At 38.5% G+C, this 21,203-nt stretch overlaps 3 protein-coding genes across 3 annotated transcripts; all 3 read right to left on the minus strand.

The window, feature by feature from the left end:
- Window positions 1-5,566: 5,566 nt before the first annotated feature.
- On the minus strand, window positions 5,567-7,436 carry LOC116106965 (UDP-glycosyltransferase 83A1-like). The gene is made up of 2 exons (XM_031393277.1): window positions 6,923-7,436; window positions 5,567-6,577 (listed from the first exon to the last, which is right to left on the minus strand). The coding sequence occupies exons 1-2, from the start codon at window positions 7,398-7,400 to the stop codon at window positions 5,670-5,672; spliced, it is 1,386 nt and encodes a 461-aa protein (XP_031249137.1). The 5' UTR covers window positions 7,401-7,436; the 3' UTR covers window positions 5,567-5,669.
- A 1,809-nt stretch (window positions 7,437-9,245) lies between these two features.
- LOC116106987 (UDP-glycosyltransferase 83A1-like) lies at window positions 9,246-11,010 on the minus strand. Its single transcript, XM_031393294.1, has 2 exons — window positions 10,490-11,010; window positions 9,246-10,383 (listed from the first exon to the last, which is right to left on the minus strand). The coding sequence occupies exons 1-2, from the start codon at window positions 11,001-11,003 to the stop codon at window positions 9,500-9,502; spliced, it is 1,398 nt and encodes a 465-aa protein (XP_031249154.1). The 5' UTR covers window positions 11,004-11,010; the 3' UTR covers window positions 9,246-9,499.
- Window positions 11,011-11,926: 916 nt separating this feature from the next.
- On the minus strand, window positions 11,927-13,692 carry LOC116107004 (UDP-glycosyltransferase 83A1-like). Its single transcript, XM_031393321.1, has 2 exons — window positions 13,197-13,692; window positions 11,927-13,089 (listed from the first exon to the last, which is right to left on the minus strand). Exons 1-2 carry the CDS (start codon window positions 13,684-13,686, stop codon window positions 12,191-12,193), a joined length of 1,389 nt encoding a protein of 462 aa, XP_031249181.1. The 5' UTR covers window positions 13,687-13,692; the 3' UTR covers window positions 11,927-12,190.
- Between the last annotated feature and the right edge of the window lie 7,511 nt (window positions 13,693-21,203).

Raw genomic sequence — 21,203 nt, forward strand, 5'->3', positions numbered from 1 at the left:
TACGAGCCCAAAAATCCTTATGCTCCTGTCCCTTGTCGCGATCGCGATAGAGACCAATATACGCCTCTGAATGCATCTGTGTTGGCTATTCTTGATAAATCCGAAGAAGTCAGCCTGCTCGGAGAGCCCGAGCCCATGAAAACTCCCGCGACAGGCAGAAATAATAAAAAGTACTATCGCTTCCATCGGGACAATGGGCATCACACAGATGAGTGTCGAGCTCTCAAGCAGGCAATCGAAGAGCTCATTCAGAAGGGGCATTTCAAGGAGTATATTGACGACTCTGCTCCTGTGCAAGGGAAATAGGGAAAGAAGCGTCGTGATCGCAAAGGATATAGCCGTGTCACATGATTTTCGGAGGGCCGCACCTCGCGGGGAACCGCGAGGTGCCCAGGAAAGATGCCACCTCGAGGCATGAGCTGCTAAGTTTTATGGACACGTACTCATGATATAATCAAATTTTGATGTTCGTTTGAACGACCTCATCATCCTAAGGCTGGTCGGCTAGGGATCTTCAGACGGCCGTTGCTTTATCATCCTGCCGCGCCATGGACCTGAGAGTTTCCTGCCAATCCTCCGGGAGGTCGGACATATCAATACGCGGGTTCTTCGGCTGCAAGGCATAGATGGACTCGATCGCCCATTCGACGGCTTTCTTCTCGACCTCTGTTGCCTGATTTTGCATCTCTTCGGTCAGGGAAGCAACTTTTCCCTGACTTGCCTGAAGTTCAGCCTCGAGAGCTTGCCTTTGCTTCTCGGAGGCATCCCTCTCTTGTTCTGCTGGCAAGGCCCGCAGAGAGGTCACTTTGAGCTCTTGGTCCTTCTCTCTGACCTCCTTGGAAAGTCTAGCTATGGTCCTTTGAAGCTCCTTTATTTCCTCCCCATGCTTCTTGAGCTCCGCTTTTTGGAAGTCCACCATGTGAAGAGCCGCGTCTCTTTCGTTCAGGTACCGGTTCACCGACTCAGAGGACATGTTTCTTTCTGTTTCGACGGCTTCCAAGCTCTGCTTAAGCTTTGTGTTCTCTTCCTTTAGTGCGACCTCCCCCTTTGCAACTCCCAGCCGAACCTTCTCCAGGGACATTCACAAGGAAAGTAGGGCCTGCGAACAAGGAAAGATAAAGTTAGCTTATCAAAAAGAGCTAAGGGAAGTCCTCGTCGAGGTTAATTCGTTCACCTTGCTTAAGTGTTGGACCAATGTGGACATTAGATCCACGTCGTTGGAACCTGCGAATTGCTCAAATGATTCCAAGAGTCCGCACTTTAGTAAAGTGCAGATTATCGGCTGCAGGTACTCCGAAAGATTCCCCAGCGAGTCTAGCATTGGAGTTTCCTTCTTCACGCCTTCAGTAGGGGTCGTGTCGCCCATCGGTTCCTTACCTGACCTCCTCCAGACGTCCGACCGCGACTTCTCGGGTTGATTGACCTCAGATTCGGTCTCTGACTCTTCGACCTGAATCTGCCTTCTCTTCTTTGCTCGCTGAGCCGTTGTCTTTAGCCTCGAGCGAACAGCCAATGGCTGAAGGGCCTTCGTGAATCGGATTGGTGCATCCTCCGAAGGTTGTTGCTGAGTTCCAGCAGGTCGTACCGGGGGGCCCTATGTGGCACCTTCAGCCGGGGGATCGGCAGGAGCCCCATCTTTCACCTTGGCGGTCTTCGACTATGGGAAATTGAATTGCCTTCGTCGCATCAGCTCTGACACCTTTGGAGGCATGGTCGCTGCATACAGGCATCGTTAACAAAAGCATTTCATTTCACGACCAGAAAAGAACCAGTTAGCAAGACTTACTAAATGGGGGCTCTAAAGACGCGTTTGCGTTGAAGAAACCGTATTTCCGCAGATTCGCGGTCGTCACGAGCTTCTTCGCGTCGCGCTTGTCTTCGGGCAAGAAGCCGAAAGATACGATCCTATCCGAATCAAAAAGCAGTCCTAGGTCGGTCGTCTTGTTAACTGCTAGAGAAGAAACAAGTCATTAGAAAGAAAAATGCATTCCGAATTTAATGAGTTCGCCAAGAGAAAAGAGTCTACTCGGGTCCTGAAAGCGGCAATAGCTGTCATAATGAAAGAAGAAAAACTTCTTTTCGTACGCCCCCGCGTTGCTAGGGCAGCTATGTATCCCCTCGGCTATAGTAGGTCGTCTGGACAAGTAATAAGAATCCTTGTCCTTGCTCTTTTTCAAGACATACAAGCGGCGAGCTCTGTCACGGTTAGCTCACCTAGCTTGTTGTCATGACACGCGATGTACATGGCAACAACAATAACATACGCGTTTGGAGTGAGCTGCATTGGCGCTATTCCGAAGTGATCCAAGATCGACCTGACAAAAGGGTGGAAGGAGATCAATCCCCCACCCTTGATGATCTCCTCAGAGATCGCGGCCATCCCACTTGATGGGTATCGCGATGAGTGTGCCACATCACGGAAAACTTCCACCTCGATACTGTATTGTTTTATTACCCTCTCGAGCTCTTCCCCGATAAGTACCGAGTAGACCTCAGGAGTGACACTCGGAGCACCCTACGAAGACGAACCGGTTCCTTCCTCGGATCTAGTTGTTGAGGGGTCCATTCTACTGGTCTGCAAAAGTGACAAGCAAGGGGGTTATTTAGCCATCGTACGCTACTCCGTACGATGACATGGAAGGAAAAACTCCCTAAAACCTAGAGAAAACCCTAGCAGAATGATTCGAGCCGCCATTCATGGCTCGAACTTGACATGAGCGTCTCGTCCCCGATGAGTTACCGGAAGACTAATGCCATCTACCAACCACGGGAATAAGAAAACAAAAACAGAGAAAGATTCTTACCTCTCTGAGTACGAAGATGGCTTCTGCTTCAAATATCGGAAAAACGCTGGTTTGGAAGGCAAAGGTTCCAAGCTTGCGAAAATCTCTTGCTCTCTGTGAAAAGGACGAGTGTGATGACATTGTCTGAGAAAGATCTGAGTTTTTATAGCGCATGAACCGACATTTGTTTTTTCGGAATCAAAACAAACTTTGGGCGGCAAAAATTTCTCACCGTTGATCACGGCCATGTGTTGCAGATCATTGAGGAAGAGTGAGCATCATGATTACAGAAAATCAAACCGTCATCGTTTTTTTTTTTGAAAAACTCAAGCGACGACACTCTCTTTCCCTCAGCATTAATTGTGCCCCAAGTTGCATTTAATGCACTGATAAGGGTTGTCGTTTCAGCATGTCACACATGTAATGTTCTGATAAAGTGGTACCGTGTGAGCATATAACGCATTCAATGTACCTGGCTGACACTTATCACGCACAGGACATCTGTCAATGCAGAGACTGCTTCATTAAATGCATCCATACCTAAAGTACAACAGGCGAAGTCAGGTCGCTCACCCGTCTTTAATAAGCAATGACCATGCGAGGTCGTGTTTGCAAAAAGTGCTACCCCGACCTATCTTCAATCAGGTCGGAATCACCAGAATTTCCAGAAATCATCAATTGCGGCATGACTTAATAGTTTCCAAGGTTCGATTCTCAAACCTTAAAAACTAGGGGACTTCTGTTATGCTTGAAAAATATAGGGCTGACGTAAGGCCCAGTCAGCGTGCAAAAGTCAGAACATGGGTACACCCGTAGCTTGCTTTTGTCAGAATAGTAGGTGCGCACCAGACCAGCCAGAAGCTGTGGTGATTCCACGTGTCCAATCCCTGCTCCAAATCGCGCAAATCACTCTAGAAGGTGGGCAATGTGACATAAATAAAGATTTGCACGGATAATCCCACCAACTCACAGATTCAGTAATCATTGCCTCAATGTATCTCACTATAAATTGAGAGCTCATCTCTCATTCAAGGGATTCGCTCATTTTACTCTTGATTGGCTATTCTCTCTATAATAAAAAGCATTCACTCGCTTGTACTATCATTTGTAAGTCAGTCCGCTAATGCGACTTGACCCCTATCATTAATAAAATAACAGTGGACGTAGGACTTGCTTCCTTAGCATCCGAACCACTTTAAAAACGTTTTTCTCATTGTATTTACTCTCTTTTCCTTGCATTCATGTGTGTCTTTTGAGCCAGCTCAGCATTTTACATGTGCGTTTCGTTGGTGTAAAAATCATGCATCAACAGAATCCATCCTCAATGGAGTTATTTTCTTGTAATGCGTTGATGACTCGCTTGTGATTACAATCTGTGTTAACAAATGTGACTTTGAAGCCATGCTTAACTAAGCATTGTGAAAGCTCCAGTAGGGGAATTACATGGCCTTGTGCTGGAAAAGGTATGATCAGAACATGTGGACGATTCATTTTAGTTTTCTGTTTTGTATGTTTTCTGAACAATACAAACAATGGCTTTGTATATATCATGTTAATAACTAGTTTAATTAATTGATGTTTTCGCTGTCATCTTTTGCACCTAATGATGTTCATTATGAGCTTCCAGTACTACTTTGTCTCTCATTGAGAAGTTTACCAAAATTTTAAACAGAATAAAACAAAACAGAGTTTCAATAAATAGTATGGACGAACAATTTCTGGGCAGGTCAGGAACTCAAGGCTTCTTAAAGTGTGTCTTTTGTCTGATTACTAAAATAAAAATTTATTTGGTTTAAATATTTACAAATATTTTGTGTTGAGATTTAGGAGAAGGATAGCGTCTTGGTTGGTTAAAGGGTCACATTGCTTCAAATTATAATATATTTTATGTATGCCACGCTGTGTGGTCGTGAGCTTCATTCTTTGTTCTTTATGTTAAAAATTTCAGGAACGGTTAATGTGTTCATGATTCGTCTGCGTTTGCACTCACTTTTAACAAATGTGACTTTGAAGCCATATATCCTTAGCTAAGCATTGTGAAAACTTTAGTACATGATAGATATCTCTTGTTAGAGTTGTCGACTACTTCAGTATTAATGGATAAAGCAGATGCATTCGAGGGTCGTGGGGTTAGTGCTGTAGCGCTCTTGGGCCCGTAGGTGATTTGGGCATTTTCCATGAAAAATCACTTAAGGATTTCTTTAAGTTACTAATCATTATTGAGTTTAGACTTAGGAATAATAATCCTTATAAAACTAGGTGTAATATATAAATATATTTTTCACTTGTTATGAGTATAATTGTAATTATAAGACAATTCATTCATTGTAAACGAGAGAGGTGAGGAAGTATTATAATAATATTGACTTAGCTAAACGTAGCCTATATTGAGTGAATCAGGATAAATCGTACGTATTATTTTCTCTCTTTACTGTCTATGATTTGTTTTCCGGTTTATTTTATTCTCATATGACTCTCCATTTCGTTCAACCCTGTGGTGCATAAGGAATTACCAGCGCATATGGATTGCTTATTTATATCTGTTGAACTTAGTCCTCTCTTCAGATTCAGCCGTTACAACTTACAAAACATTTATTCAAGAATTTCATCTAAGTGGGGTGGGGCCAATGTTTAATTTGCTCTTTCCTCTTGCAGCTGACTGATGAATCAATTATTCTGAAACCTAAAGTGGGTTAGTGACCTGTTTGGCGGGTGGTTTGGGCTGTAGTTTTGTCTTCTGCAGTATTCTTCCAGACTCCAGTTCCCAGATCAAGAAAAGGAAATGAGAGCAAAAAACATAAGAAGTTGAAAATTTAGAATTACTCAATCATACAGATTATTTTGGAAAAGCAAAAGTCACAACGAATTAATCTTGAAATATTAATTCTAACAAGCATGGCCTGGTTCCGGTGACCTTATCCATTCAATGAACTTCTTGAAAGTCTTGTCAGAATGGCCGCCGTCTTTGACACTTTTCAATGCAGTTTCCTTGAGTTCCAAAGCTCTTGCTTTAAAATCTTCAACACCAACCACTTGATCCACCTTAGTCTTAATTTCTTCTCGTGTGATGCTACCACTTTCGTCCCTGGTAAACTTTAATCCCACCTTCCAAATATCACAAATGTAGCTCTCATCAATGAATTGGTCACCGAAGTATGGCCAGCACAAGAAAGGAACCCCATTGCTTACACCTTCCATGGTGGAATTCCAACCACAATGGCTAAAAAAACAGGCAATGGAAGGGTGACTCAAAACCTTCTGTTGTGGCGCCCAACCCACCATTTTGCCACGATTGGCTACCCTGTCTTGAAACCCTTCTGGGTAGGCTTGGTTTGCATCATCAGTAATGTTTGGCCTCACAACCCATAAGAACGGCCTGTTGGTGAGTTCAAGTCCTAGTGCCAGCTCTTGGAATTGGATCTTGTCTATAACTGTGAAGCTGCCAAATGCAACATAAATGACTGAGTTAGGCTGCTGTTGATCTAGCCATTTCAAGCAAGTTGAGTCTTCTTGCCAGAAGTATCCTGCTGAATTTCCTTGTCGGTTGTTTGCCAAAAGAGGTCCTATTGGAAGAATATTTGGAACCAAGTTGAACGCTTCAGGTTCAAAATCTGATGCTGAGTTGCAAATGAGCCAGTCTGCCACTTTCACAGCTTCTGTGAACTTCTCTATGCGGTGAAAGATTTTCTTCTGGAAAGCTAAGCCGCCACCCAAGTTGGCCCAAAGAAAGTTTGTACTGTCGATTTCAGGCATATTGTGAGCGAGCTGAATAATTTGTTTCTTGATTGGAGTTCCTGGAATTAACAGAAAGTGAACATAAAAGAAATAGATAACTGCATGCTTGGCCTACCTTATAGTAGAACACAGTGAATAAATCTAAAGATTTAATTCTCTTCTTCAGTTTATTAATTATTGTAAGCGCTGGTTTTCTTAACGGAGGTTGTAAGTTGGATCCCTTTTAGAGCAAAATATAATATTATTAATGTTGTGGGGAAAAGAGCCAAGCACCTTGGGATCAAGTTACCGTTTTCAGGCGTTAACCAGTAATATAATACTAATAGTATTCCTTAATTTGTGTGTCATTAAGTTCCTTAAACTTGCAACAAAATTAAGAACAGAAACGAGTGAGAGTGTGTTACCATCACTGTCAATGATTCCTTCATCAATCATCTTCGGAACATTGTAAAGCAAGGCCAGACTTGCAGCTGCTAAAGACCAAAATGCTGCCTTCTTAATTTTCATCTTCTCTGCAACTCTAATGGCAAATTCAACATTACCGTCCGCAATCACACAAACAATCTTTTCTTCTTCCACTCTGTTGATCTCTTCTATGAGCTTCTCCAGTTCCCCAGGCATCACCTCCGGCATTGTTTCAGATAACCTTGCGAAATCATTTCTATCTTCCCACGGTTCCATTCCATCCGGAATTGATACCAGATGGATTTCATCCCCAGTAAAATTTTCTTGTAAAGCGTTGATGACTCGGTTGTGAGTGTGATCTGTGTTGACAAATGTGACTCTGAAGCCATGTTTAACTAAGCATTGTGAAAGCTCCAGTAAAGGAATTACATGGCCTTGTGCAGGATATGGTATCGCCAGAATATGTGGACGACTCATTTTTATTTTCTTTTTCGTTCTTGAATTATGAACAAACTTTGGCTTCGCATATTTGTATCGTGTTAATAACCAGTTTTATAAGGATAAGGGATGGGCTAGCAGCTTGTCTCTTACTGACTTGCGTATGTGATTTTGTTACCCCCTGATTATTCCTGTTAGGGGGCTGAGAGAGTTGGAGAAGTAAAACATGACTTTGTAGAGGTGGCTGCTGAATTGTCAAGATATTTGTATTTACTTTTATTGACTCAGCAAGCAAAAGCATTATAGAGTTTGACTGGTTAACCAGAAAAATCCCATAGTCTCTCATTTTAATCTCTGAGTCAAGTGTGAGCCAAGACTCGAGAGGAAAGGAGATAAGAGAGAGGGGAAGGAAAAAAAAGGAGAAAGAGGGAAGAAAAGTAAAAGTGGAGGAAAACCGTTTGGCCGAGAGGAGTAAAAATTAATATAGATTAAATCAAATCCAAGATTTTAGAGTATTTTGTGATGTCTCCCGAAATCTAGTGTTTAAATTATGTTTGTGTTCTTTCTCCTAGTGACGTTTTGACTTGCTAGATTTGAAGCCTAGGTTTTTAACAAGTTAATTAGAATTTAAGAAAAATACTTTATTTTATTTAGTCTTAGTTGTTAGATTGGACCTGGAATATATAGGAGCTCATAGCCCATAACGGCAACGGGTTGCTTCAGGCCTGAAAATCACTTAGTTTATTTTATTTAAGCATTATTTTTCCATTTAACCCTTTTTTTTTTTTTAATTTAAGAATTTTTTTTTACTAATTTCTGCATGTTAAATTAGTAATAATCATGTCAGAAGAATTGGGTCAGAATTAAGAAATAGAGTATGTTGCTGTGACAAAAATTAGTAAGAAGCTGATATGGTTACCGAAATTCCTAGAAGATTTGAGTCAAAATTATGAGAGGAGCGTTTTGGGTTGTGATGGTCAAAGTGTCATTCATTTAGCAAAGAACCTAGTCTATCTCCTAGAGAAAACATATACAGGTTCGATCAATACCATTTCATACGCTGAACTTTACATATTAATTTTTTTTTTTTAAATTTATATTATTTGCCTCTATCATCTTGCTCTAATAGCTTTTTGTTTAGTTGTTTACATGGTGTAGTACCTGAAATTTTCCAAAGGCTAAATAATAAATTTCCTATTTAATAATACTTGCCAACCAAGTAAGTAATATTAGAGATATTTACTAATATAGAAGTAAAATCAAAGTGATTTGTGTGGTTTTTATTGAAATATTATAAAACTTAATATGCTCATAGGTTTTTAAATTCATATAGGGATACCATGGGTTATTATATGTGAGTAATTTTGATTCTACTCGAGAGAGGGTTTTGAATAGGTTCGAGTATTTTGCCATCAACATTAGATGATAAATGTTTAGTACCATGTTTTTAGGATTTATATTGAATTGGTTAGGTGAAGTTGAATGCCTTAGCAATAACATTTCTATTCATTGGTGATTCGATCTTGTTTATTGCATTCTTTAATTAATTTTACCTTTTAACTCAGAATTCATAATATTTCAATTTTCGTTGTTTTCAAATAACTCAAAACTAGGACAATTTGTGTATTTAATGGATAAGTCAATCTTCGTACGAACGATACTCCGCTTATTTAATTATATTACTAGAGCGATTAGTACACCCTGCATGATAGATAGAGATGGCAAAATTCCAGGCTGGGCCATCTACTTTGGATCTAGAACTCTAACTGAGGTCCGATCTGGACACAACCCCAAGCTAGGCCAACTCTGGGCCGGGCTTTTTCTCCATTCCTTTCGACAGAGATGCAAGACAAACGATTGACACAATTCAGAGGGAGAGACATCAACAGCGATAAGAGCCACAGGGTGACCCAGGGTTACAGACCAACTACTGTATTACATGAGCTTATTCCTCGCAATGCAAAATACTATAACAAATTAAAAAAAAAAAAAAAAAAAAGACTTCGATTCTTCGAATGTATCATAAAAGAGAAATACAGGATGAAATTAAAACCTTGGTTTCGATGGCAGAGATTTCCAAGTTGTTATTATATGTTTATTTTCCTTAACAATGATCCATCATCACTTGTGGTGAGTTCCTATGCCTTGATCCATTCAATGAAATTGTTGAAACACTTGTTCGATTGACCACCTTCTTTAACAGTTTCTATGGCAGTTTCCTTGAGTGCCAAAGCTCTTCCTTTAAATTTTTCATCACCAACCACTTGATCTATCTTACCTTTAATTTCTTCTCGTGTAATGATTCCACTTTCGTCTCTTTTAAACCGCAATCCTACCTTCCAAACATCACAAATGTAGCTCTCATCGATGAACTGGTCAGCAAAGTATGGCCAACATAAGAAAGGAAGCCCATTGCTTAAACCTTCCATGGTTGAATTCCAACCGCAATGGCTAAAGAAGCAGGCAATGGAAGGGTGACTCAAAACCTTCTGTTGCGGAGCCCAACCCACCATTTTCCCACGGTTGGCTACCCTTTCTTCAAACCCATCTGGGAAGGCTTCATTGGCACCATCAGTAATGTCTGGCCTAACAACCCACAAGAACGGCTTGTTGGCGAGTTCAAGTCCTAGTGCCAGCTCCTGGAATTGAATCTTGTCTATAACTGTGAAGCTGCCAAATGCAACATAAATGACTGATTTGGGCTGCTGTTGATCAAGCCATTCCAAGCAAGCTGAGTCTTCTTGCCAGAAGTATCCTGTTGAATTTCCTTGTCGATTGCTCGCCAAAAGAGGTCCTATTGGAAGCATATTTGGAACCGAGTTGAACGCTCCAGGTTCAAAGTCATAGGTTGAGTTGCCAATAAGGGTATCTGCCACTTTCACAGCTTCTGTGTTCTTGCTTATATAGTCAAAGAGTATCTTTTGGGCTAAGCCGCCACCAATGTTTGCCCAAATAAAGTTTGTACTGTCGATTTCAGGCGTGTTGGGTGCAAACTGAATCATTTGTTTCTTGAACGGAGTCCCTGGAAACAAATTGTACACAACAAAACAGTGATTCAGTGACTTTTAACTTGCAGAAAGTTTACAGAGGAAGATAGAAAAGAGTAAAAACAAGTGAGAGGGTGCTACCATTACTGTCAATGATTCCATCATCAATCATCTTTGGAATATTGTAAAAGAAGGCCAGAGTAGCGACTGCTGCAGGCCAAAAGGCAGCCTTCTTAATTTTCATCTTCTCTGCAACTTCAAGAGCAAATCCAATATTCCCATCAGCAATCACACAAACAAGCTTATCTTCTTCCACTCTGTAGATCTCTTCAATAAGCTCCTCCAGCTTCCCCGGCATCACCTTCGGCATTGCTGCACATAGCTTCCCTAAATCATTTCTATCCTCCCCGGGTTCCATTCCATCTGGAATCGACACCAGACGGATTCCATCCCCAATAGAATTTTCCGGTAATGCGTTGATGACCCGGTTGTGAGTATGATCTGTGTTGACAAACGTGACTCTGAAGCCATGCTTAACTAAGCATAACGAAAGCTCCAGTAAAGGAATTACATGGCCTTGTGCAGGAAAAGGAATAGCCAGAATATGTGGAGAACTCATTTTAGTTTTCAGTTTCCTGTATGTTCCTATGAACATAATTTGCTTTGTTTTATAATGATCAGGGTGACTTCCCAGGAGATCTAATTCGTATATTTGCTTTGGTTTCCTGCTTGTCGCTTATCGACTCGTTGGTGTAGATTTGTCATTTTATTATTATTTATCTATTATGATCTGGCAGGCCCTGGAACTTCTCATCATCTCGGGGTTTTTCTTAATTTCTATACTTTAATCTAATAGTCAATTTTCTCTCCTCGATTTCATAAAATCATCGTTTATCTTATTTAACTATAACAAGTAAGCCAGTGATTGAGTTAAATGGCTAAAAAAGTCTTCGATGTTTTTGGTTTCTTGGAACTTTTTATTTTAGTTTCCTTGTTCTAATTATAATATCTAGTGTTGAGATTCACGAGAAGGATAACATCTTGGTTGGTCATAGTGTCGCATTGCCTCAAATTAACACATATTTTGGGCATCCCGCCCAGTGAGGTTATGATTTGTGCTTTATGGCTGGCCCAATTTTCCTTAGCCAAGCATTAGAATTAAAGCTCAGAACTACAGATTTCAATCTGTTCAACTTGTCTCTCAAGTTTAACTGTTATGAAATAATATTTTTTAAAAGTGATAGTCTCTGGTATCGCAATATTATTGTTGATTCAATACCAAAAGTTAATGCATGTGGCAACTATATATCAATCAAAATCAATCTAAAGATAAACGAGAAAGGAAAAAAGATAGGAAAAAGAAAAAAGAAAAAAACCTCGAGATAAGTTCAATAGATAGTTGCAGGAATAATGTAGTTTGAAGTGGTATTCTAGATTTTTGAATACATCTCATTGCGAGTAGCCAGTGCATGCATTTGACTGAAATTCTCAGGTCTCATATGCTATCACATACTGCTATATAGACTCGTCGTTACTGGCCTGTTTGGCTGTAATTTTGGTCTTTGTAACGCTCAGTTTCAAACTTTCAGTTGCCTGGGAAACAGGTCAGCGTGAATATCATTAGCCTTAATTAATCCATGATTATTTTTTAATGAACCTTGATTTCAAGCTTTGAAATTAAATTCTTTCCACAGCAGACGTAAGTTTAGCACAGAGAGAACCTACCAACATATTACACGACAACAAGAAGTTTGTTTGTTCGAGGAGAAAATCTAGACTACCACGAGAGTTCTTTTACTTGAACGAATCTTCAAATGAATGATCCAGTAATATCAAGGTATCTTATTCCATTTCTTGGGTCCTTATCCAGTCAATGAACTTCTTGAAATTCTTGTCAGATAAACCCCCTTCTTTGACACTTTTCAATGCAGTTTCTTTGAGTTCCGAAGCTCTGGATTTGAAATTTTCATTACGAAGCACTTGATCCACCTTGCTCTTAATTTCTTCTCGTGTGATGATCTTACCTTCTTCTCTGTTAAATTTCAATCCCACCTTCCAAATATCACAAATGTAGCTCTCATTAATGAATTGGTCACCAAAGTACGGCCAGCACAAGAGAGGAAGCCCGTTGCTTACACCTTCCATGGTGGAATTCCAACCACAATGACTAAAGAAGCAGGCAATGGAAGGGTGACTCAAAACCTTCTGTTGAGGTGCCCAATCCACCATCCGGCCACGACTGGCTACCCTGGCTTGAAAGCCTTCTGGGTAGGCTTGATTTGCATCCTCGGTAATATCCGGCCTCACAACCCACAGGAATGGCCTGTTGGTGAGTTCAAGTCCTAGTGCCAGCTCCAGGAATTGGATCTTGTTAAAAACTGTGAAGCTGCCAAATGCAACATAAATGACTGATTTAGGTTCCTGTTGATCCAGCCATTTCAAGCAACTCGAGTCTTCTGGCCAGAAGTATCCCGCTGAATTTCCTTGTCGGTTGCTCGCTAAAAGAGGTCCAATAGGAAGAATTTTTGGAACCAAGTTGAATGCTTCAGGCTCAAGGTCATACGTTGTGTTGCAAATCAGGTAGTCAGCTGTCATTTGTGTACCTTCTGTGCCCTTAAGAATAAGTTCAAAAATCTTCCTCTGGCTAATTAAGTGGCCAATGTTCCAGATAAGTTCTGCACTGTTGATTGTAGGCATGTTTGGTCCCAACTGTATCATATGTCGACCGTCGGTCGTAGTTCCTGAAATAATTAAGGTGTTTAAGGAAATAAATAATTGCATGGCCTAGCTACCTTTTATCAACGCAAAGCAAAATCAATTTCATCGCAAGTTAAAAATCCAGTCTTACCATCTTTGTTAATGATTCCATCATCAATCATTTTGGGAATATGGTGGTACAAGGCCAGAGCCGCCACTCCCGTTGACAAAAACGCAGCCCCCTTAATTTTCAGTTTCTCTGCTACTTGCAGAACCATTCCAACATGCACATCAGCAATAACACAAGTGATCTTTTCATCTTCCTCTTTGTTGTTCATCTCTTGTATGAGCTCTTCCAGCTTCCCAGGCATCACCTTTACAAGTGATTCACATAACTTGCCTATGTCATTTCTATCCTCCCAGGGATCCAATCCGTCTGGAATCGATACCAGCCGGATTTCTTGATCATCTCCTACATGCTTCTTTGCCCGCAATGCATTGATGACCCGCTTGTGATTATGATCTGTGTTTACAAACGTGACACTGACGCCATGCTTTGCTAAGCACTGTGAAAGCTCAAGGAAAGGAATTGCATGGCCTTGTGCTGGAAAAGGTATGATCAGAACATGTGGACGATTCATTTTAGTTTTCTGCTTTGTATGTTCTTATCAATAATACAGATAATGGCTTCGTATATATCATGCTATTATCTAGTTTAATTAATAAAGATCAGGGATGGATTCCCAATAGATCCCAAGAGATGCCATTGATGTTTTCGCTGTCATCTTCTGCACCTAATGATGTTCATTATGAGATTCCAGGATTGCTTTGTCTCTCATTGAGAACTTTACCAAAATTTTAAACAGAATAAAACAAAACAGAGTTTCAACAANTCCTAATCTAGCATGCCACATATCAATAGAATCAATCAAGTAAGTAGAAGAAGATGCATTTCCATTCATAATGTTAGAAACACTGAGTACAAAAAGTTGTTGGTTACAATAACCTTTGCCCACTAAAACATTATTCTTTGTCATTACAATTTTATCAGATTCAAATGACACCTTAACCCCAACCTTTCCTAATAGAGCCACAGAAATTAAATGTGCTCTAATATTAGGCACGTGAAACACTTCATTGAGAGCCAAAGTCTTGCCAGATGTGAGCTTGAGAAGAAGTTTACATTTGCCAAGAACATTAGCAGTTTGAGAATCATTAAGATATACATCTTCTTTTCTGTCCCTTACAGGAGTGTAGGAGGTAAAAGCATCTTTGTCTGCAAAAATATGCTTGGTAGCACCAAAGTCTACCACCCATTCTTTCACATTAGCCACAAGATAAGCCTGAGAAATAACCGCTGCAATTATATCATCTCCTTTAACCAAATTTGCATTTGGCTTAAGAGGATTGTCATTTCTCATTCTCATTCTACATTGAGGTGCATGATGACCTGGCTTTCCACAAACAGATAATTTCTCTTCTTTTTTGAAGGCGGGGTTAGTAGCTTTAGGCTTGTAATCAAGTTTTTTTTTTTTTTTTTTTTTATCGTACCTCTTATTTTGTTTGTGAATCTATCTTGCACCAAGTGTGCTTTTAAAGCCATCTCCTTTCATTCTGCAGCTTTGAGTTCCTTTTTGTTGGTGTCCTCGATTATGATGTGGGTGGGCAAATATGCCAGTGACGATTGCTTGTGCTTATGTTTGAGTTGTTGCTTGTAATCTTTTCAAGATTCTGGCAGCTTTTCAATCAGCAATCCTACAATAAACTCATATTGCAAATTGATGTTTTCAGCCTTGAGATCTTCTAGAAGTTTGTAGTATTCATTTATTTGCATCTTGATATCCTTATCATCTATCATCTCACACCTATAGAAGCTGCTAATAACAAATTTTTGCTTCCTAGCATCCTCAACAGTGTATTTTAGTTTCATTGAATCACATATATCCTTGGCTTCTTTATAGGGGCAATAGATATCAAACAAGTCATTAGATAAGGTGATAATGATTGTATGCCTACAAGTCATTTCCAATTGTTTTGGATTAGCTGATGATCTATGTAAAACCCCTCCCTAGCCGAGTATTTCCTAAGTATCCATTGGCCACTGAGAACCTAGAAAATGCACGCCTAGGAAAGAAGTTTATTTTAAAATCCTATTAAAAGAATAAACTTGTAGTTTAAAAATATATCTATTTTAATTTTAAAACATTTTAATTTCTAAACTATAATAAGTTCATTGTACAAGTCAAAAATATAGTTTCCTTTCTTGGAGTACATTATGAAATCCATAGTAGTACTTACGAGAACATACACACTTTTACAAATTTACTAACAATTTGATTTCTTTTATTAACACAAACATATATACTTCATAATAACATGGACATATTTACTGCATTATGAGATATAAACATAATCACTATACTAAATACTAGCAAAATCATTCAAAAGTCATAATTAAAACATCCCTTCATGCTCGTAGTGTCCCTCGGAATCCTCTCCCAGCTTCATGCCTTAATCCTTACCTGCAAAACATTTTAAAACATTTCATGGGGTGAGCGCTAATCGCTCAGTAAGGAATATGGCCATTTATAAACTATTAAGGTTCATTATACATCATTATACAAGTATATTACTTAGGACCTTACCTACCTACAAAATATGACCTTCATTCTTTAACATAACAAGTTCATAAAACATATCATACACTTTGGACTTTTCTCATAAACATAAGTCATAACATAATCATACATAATATAACATAGAACATATATGACTTATGAAATATTCATGTACATGGCATGCTTATTTCTTTTGTCTTTATACTTGATGGTTTCATTAGTCTTTGTTATCCGATCGGATTCATTTAAACCATTACCTTGTTCTTGGTCGTCACCTCAAAGGACTCATGGTTTCCATAGAATTTCCCTTCCTCTGATCTGGTTTTACCTCAAGAGACTCACTGGAATTCATGTCTTTAACATTTCATAACACAACTAAAAGCTATATGCTTACCATTATGAATGCACAACAGTATGGATTACATATTCCCATGCCACATCATCCTATATCCTCCTACTAAACTTCTTACTTTACATTCATCAATTTCTCATACAATACAAGGATTCAGTAGTATATTATTCAGGGGTTTATTAAATTAGAAACAATGGGAATTTCCATTAAGAAGGTGGATGCCACACGTTCGTCACTTTCAAGCAATTTTTTCCATTATTTAATTCGAATTTATTTTGGCTAAAACATAAAAGTTTTATGTCTGTTCTCAATTTTTAACACTTCAAGACATCACTCGATTCATCGGACTTCTATAACTCTCAGTGATGAGATTTCAGTGAAGCATGTTACTATAATCAACAAAGCCAATCCGATTTGTTCATTTTACCGTGTCACCATTCATTGCACTCATCATTTGCCATAATCACCTGTATAAAAGGCCATAACCTCCCTTTTTACAGAAAAAAGTGCCAACCATTGTCCACCTACAAATCTCTTAATGGCATAAATCATCCTCCACAGTCACACATACACACTCAACACACCTTTAAACAATCCATGACCAAAACATAGCATCAACCCATATTAACTAATAAATATAGTTTCATAAACCCTAGGTGTTATCATTGTAGTCATAGGAGATTTTTTTCCTTACCTTATATACAAACACAAGAGACCTCCTCCTTAGCTCCAAAGGTTCACCCTTTCTACCTTATACACTAACCATTATAAATTTCTCTTTTAAAACAAGATCAACAACTAGGGTTTGACCCACCTAACATCTGAAATGAAGTCTTTAAGTGTAGATGGCGATACTCCTTGAAAACCAACTTGAATCCTGAAAAATTTGAAAATAAAATGCTTATTAGTGGCTTTATGGTGGATATTGAGAGATGAAGAAGATTGCACTTGTGGGTGTAAAGCGACCCTCTCACTTAAAATCTTGTAAATATTCATTCAATTGTTACTCTAATGTGATTGGTCATAAAAGTTAGATATAAGGGTCATTGGCATAAATTTTTCATATAAGCATTTGGTCATTTCTACCGCAACATAAAGATAAACCTCATTTAATGCCTTGACTTCTTTAAAACACGTAACATTAGCAATCCCTTGTAAATGACTAACTTACCCTTATGCACTTTATGGATACTTATTACATATGGATTTGTATGAAAAGACCATTATACCCTTGGTTACCGTTTCGTCATTTAAACCTATCAATCAATTTATGACCATTCTACCCTCTCTCTTAATGACATCACCCCTTAACTTAATAAAGCCACATCTCGAAAATACATGTAAATTGACCATTTACCCTTCCATTCAAAAAAAAATTACTTGAAAAGTAATTTCATACCTTAAGGCATTGGATAATAACACGGTTTACAATTTAGGTTTAGGATCGGTGAAGCAGCAGCTCACACAACATGTTAAGGATCGAAAGAGTGCGTTCTTGCCATCTTTTAAAAATTTGTCCTCCAACATCTTTTTAGAGTATTAAGGAAAGGTTTGGCATATGAGACATGGTGATTTACTGAACAGCAGAAGCAGTTGATGGTACCTCCATGAAGGCCGCATTGCGGAGTGTTTGCTTAGAAGTTTGTCTATAGGATTGTCAATAGCAACAGAAGGAATTGTTACCAGAGAATACCCCCATAATCCTTAAGATTGTTGTGAAATATTCAAAAAACAAGGAAAAATTAGAAACCTGAGACTGTTATAAACATGTCCTTAAGGATTACTTCACAACAACTATTTCAGAATGAAAAATCCCCCAGTTTTAACAAGTTTCTTCTGAATAATTTCAGCTACATAGAATAGTAAGAGATTTTAATTAACCTAGAGAAGAAGTACAAAGGGAAGATTGATAACTTATCTTTTGTGATAGCAATAACTTCTTTTGTTATAACGTCAATAATGGTTTAATTGAGTAAGAATAGAGAAAGATAAGGCTCAGAAGAAGTCAGTATAACTCTCCTTTATTATATGTTATAATAACGTTGTGTTAAGGAAGATAGAGAAAGATAAGGCTTATGAACGCAATGAAGAAGTCAAAGATAATGCTAACTCTAACTGTTGTAAAACTCCTTGCTCTAGGTTTATGCAATAATTGTCAAATGAATATAGTCAGTCCTCTAAATTCTTTGAAATATCGATATTATTTCAACACTAAATCAATCTCCACCCTTCTTCCATCGCCGACCTTTGGAGCAATTCCGATCGATTTTCACCAAATCGACCAGAATCATCACTATCATTTCCTCCTAAGTGTTTCCTAGGCTCGAGCCCTCGATTTAGCTGTTTTTGACAACTCTCAACCCAGTTCCCACTTCGTTGGTCTTTTCCCTGACACCACCATCTCCCACTCCAACCCTCTCACAAAAACCCCTATCCTACCTCCTCGTTACCTGCCATCGTCGGTCATCGATACCTTTTACTGTGCAACTTCTCATCTTTCCAATCAATCTGGTATTGGAAATCACCCATTTCACCTCCCATCACTCTCCAGCATCAACTCTCCAAAACCCCCCACCAACCTGACCCCGTTAGCCCACCAGTCGCCATCCCCTCCCTAGTGATTTTGATATCGAAAGGCAAGAAAAATAAATTTGAATATTTTTTAATATATGCTATATTATTAGAAGGCTCCCAAGTAACTATGTCTAGGGTCTAAATGTTCTTGAGTAACCCTGTGTAACCTCTTATAGCAACTATTTTGGTATACCCTAATAGCTGAAACCTCTAGTCAAGCAATATATATTAGCTTAAAAAATTAACAAAAAACAGAACAAAGAGGAAAGCGAAACATTAGAAGTTGTAAAATCTAAATTGAAGGGCCAAGCACCTACAGTGATCATACTCTCTGAACATTCCTTTGACCAAAGCGTGACTTCTTTTGACTTCTTGAATCATAACTATGGTGCCGATCCGAATCTCATGTCACCGCTCTTGATCTATCCACATACGCTCTCGTCTATACCTATCACATTCTTGGCTCCTACAGTCATAATCCCTTCCCCCGGTCCCAGTTGTCTCCTTGATCACAATCACGATCACGACACACGCTCACTTCCCTTTCACGATCTCACTATTACGGTCATAACCCTCGACATGGCAGCTCGTCATAATTAGCTCACAATAGGCAGATAGACCCATATATTTACATCAACAAGACTTATATACTAAGTTTGTACTTGATGTAATGGCGCTGCTTAATAAGTTTGTATTGTGTTATAAAGACGTGATGATGATGATGATGATGATGATGATAGAAAATTGAGAATTTACATTATTCCATATATAATTGATTGGAATTTAATCTTTTTATTTAGGTTAAAAAAATATAAATATAATAAAATAAATAAATGGGCACAATGAAAAAAGTAGTTAATAGAGATAAAGGCTGTTTAATAATGAGAAAAATGGAAAAAAAACGATAATGAAGGTGGAGGTTTATTTTATACTGGGTGTGGGGACAAAGACTATCCGCTTTGACTTATGCAACGTAACATAACATATCATTTCCCTGAGCAACCCATAATCTTATAAAAACACAGATAAAATGTAAACTTTCATCTCATACAACGCATAAATAAATTATTTTTAATAAAAAAAAAAATATTCTTTAAATGTATTTTTATGTCAATATTTAATGACATTTTATTATCTTTAAAAGAGGATATTTTTTTATCATTTTAAATATATTTTAATAGTCTTTGAGTCAAAATTAATATAGTGTATTTTAAAATGATAAGACCAATACTGCGAGAGATACACCATGGGGAACGAGTGTCATAGAACATAGACGTTTCCACTCTAGATACTGGGTGGCATGGTTAGAAACTAGCATGTTTCCGCTCTATTTTGTATCTGGTTTACGGTGTTAGTTAACTCTTATATATCATATTCATGAAACTATAGTGGATTTCTCTCATCCGTGAATATGTCGATTATGCTGAACCCTGTAATATCATGTCTCTTTTGTGTGGTTTTATTCCTCTGTTATTTATCTCGATGTATTTTTCCGCTGCATGATCTCCTAACAACATGTCTATTGGAGTGAGTTAAAATTAAAAGATATCTACCAACATTATATAATATTAAATGAAATAACACATGAATTGTACAAACAAGAGTCCATACTAACTACAACTAAGAATCTACATGTTAATTCTTTTCATGTATTTATGTTAGGAAACGTGTTTTCCCACTAAAGATTGGCTTACAATCCAATCTAACAACTATTTCTCATAATCTCGACATGACAGTTCGAAATTTGGTACGAGACTCTATTGGACAGGCGAGACCCATTACAAGTTGACCAATTACGAATTATCACGTCGGGTTATAAGATTGGATTGTAAATTGTATTGTCCTTCCCACAAATTTCTTAACCTATTGAGTTGTAGTGTATTGTAACAAAATTAGAGAGTCAAATGAAGTTTTGACATGATATTCACCACAATAGAATCAAATTCTGGTCCGAGTCCATCATACAAATTTAGCCAATAGGGAGTTCAAGTTTGACCCTCACTCACACCAGCTCTTCTTCTTCTATTTCCTGATCCTGTTGAATAAGCAAAGAAGCAAAAACGGATCAAAGGAAACGAAGACCTAATTGCCTCCATTGAGCATTACATATGATAATTATGAGAAAGGTAAAGGGAACCATTGATGAGTGAAAGACCATTGCAGCCAATACTCCAACGGATATTGAGAATGAGAAGTGGTTGGACTTAAATTTTGGCAGTTGAACCAAAAGACTGATAAGTAGATAAATGAGAATAAAAGAAAGGACGACGGTAAATGTGAAAGAACCCACCACAACTGCGATGGGTAAATACAGCTTCAACCCCACACACGAAATCTCCCCTTAATAGGCTATTAAAGCACGTTTATTTCCCGAGGGCAATATAACACTGTATAGGAGTATCTTGTTCCCTTATTTGTCAAGATGTAAATATAGGATATTAGTTGATTTGATCCATTCATGGTTTCTATTATTAAATTAATGGACTATTTTATCCTTAGGACCATAATATCCTTGAACTTAAAAAAAAAAAATTATCCAAGACTGGTAGTCGGATCTGACCAACATTGCCAATGTCGGTCGTCGGCCACCACTACCCGCTGTCAGAAATCGATG

The sequence above is a fragment of the Pistacia vera genome, unplaced genomic scaffold (assembly GCF_008641045.1).
Source record: "Pistacia vera cultivar Batoury unplaced genomic scaffold, PisVer_v2 Contig525, whole genome shotgun sequence".
NCBI classification, from domain to species: Eukaryota; Viridiplantae; Streptophyta; class Magnoliopsida; order Sapindales; family Anacardiaceae; genus Pistacia; species Pistacia vera.

Excerpts from the sequence above, each read along its gene's own strand:
- LOC116106987 (XM_031393294.1), bottom strand. The coding sequence starts at position 11,003 with ATGTTCATAGGAACATACAGGAAACTGAAAACTAAAATGAGTTCTCCA. Across the intron at positions 10,384-10,489 it reads TGGAATCATTGACAGTAATG|GGACTCCGTTCAAGAAACAA; the intron begins GTAGCACCCTCT and ends ATTTGTTTCCAG.
- LOC116106965 (XM_031393277.1), bottom strand. The coding sequence starts at position 7,400 with ATGAGTCGTCCACATATTCTGGCGATACCATATCCTGCACAAGGCCAT. Across the intron at positions 6,578-6,922 it reads AGGAATCATTGACAGTGATG|GAACTCCAATCAAGAAACAA; the intron begins GTAACACACTCT and ends TGTTAATTCCAG.
- LOC116107004 (XM_031393321.1), bottom strand. The coding sequence starts at position 13,686 with ATGAATCGTCCACATGTTCTGATCATACCTTTTCCAGCACAAGGCCAT. Across the intron at positions 13,090-13,196 it reads TGGAATCATTAACAAAGATG|GAACTACGACCGACGGTCGA; the intron begins GTAAGACTGGAT and ends TAATTATTTCAG.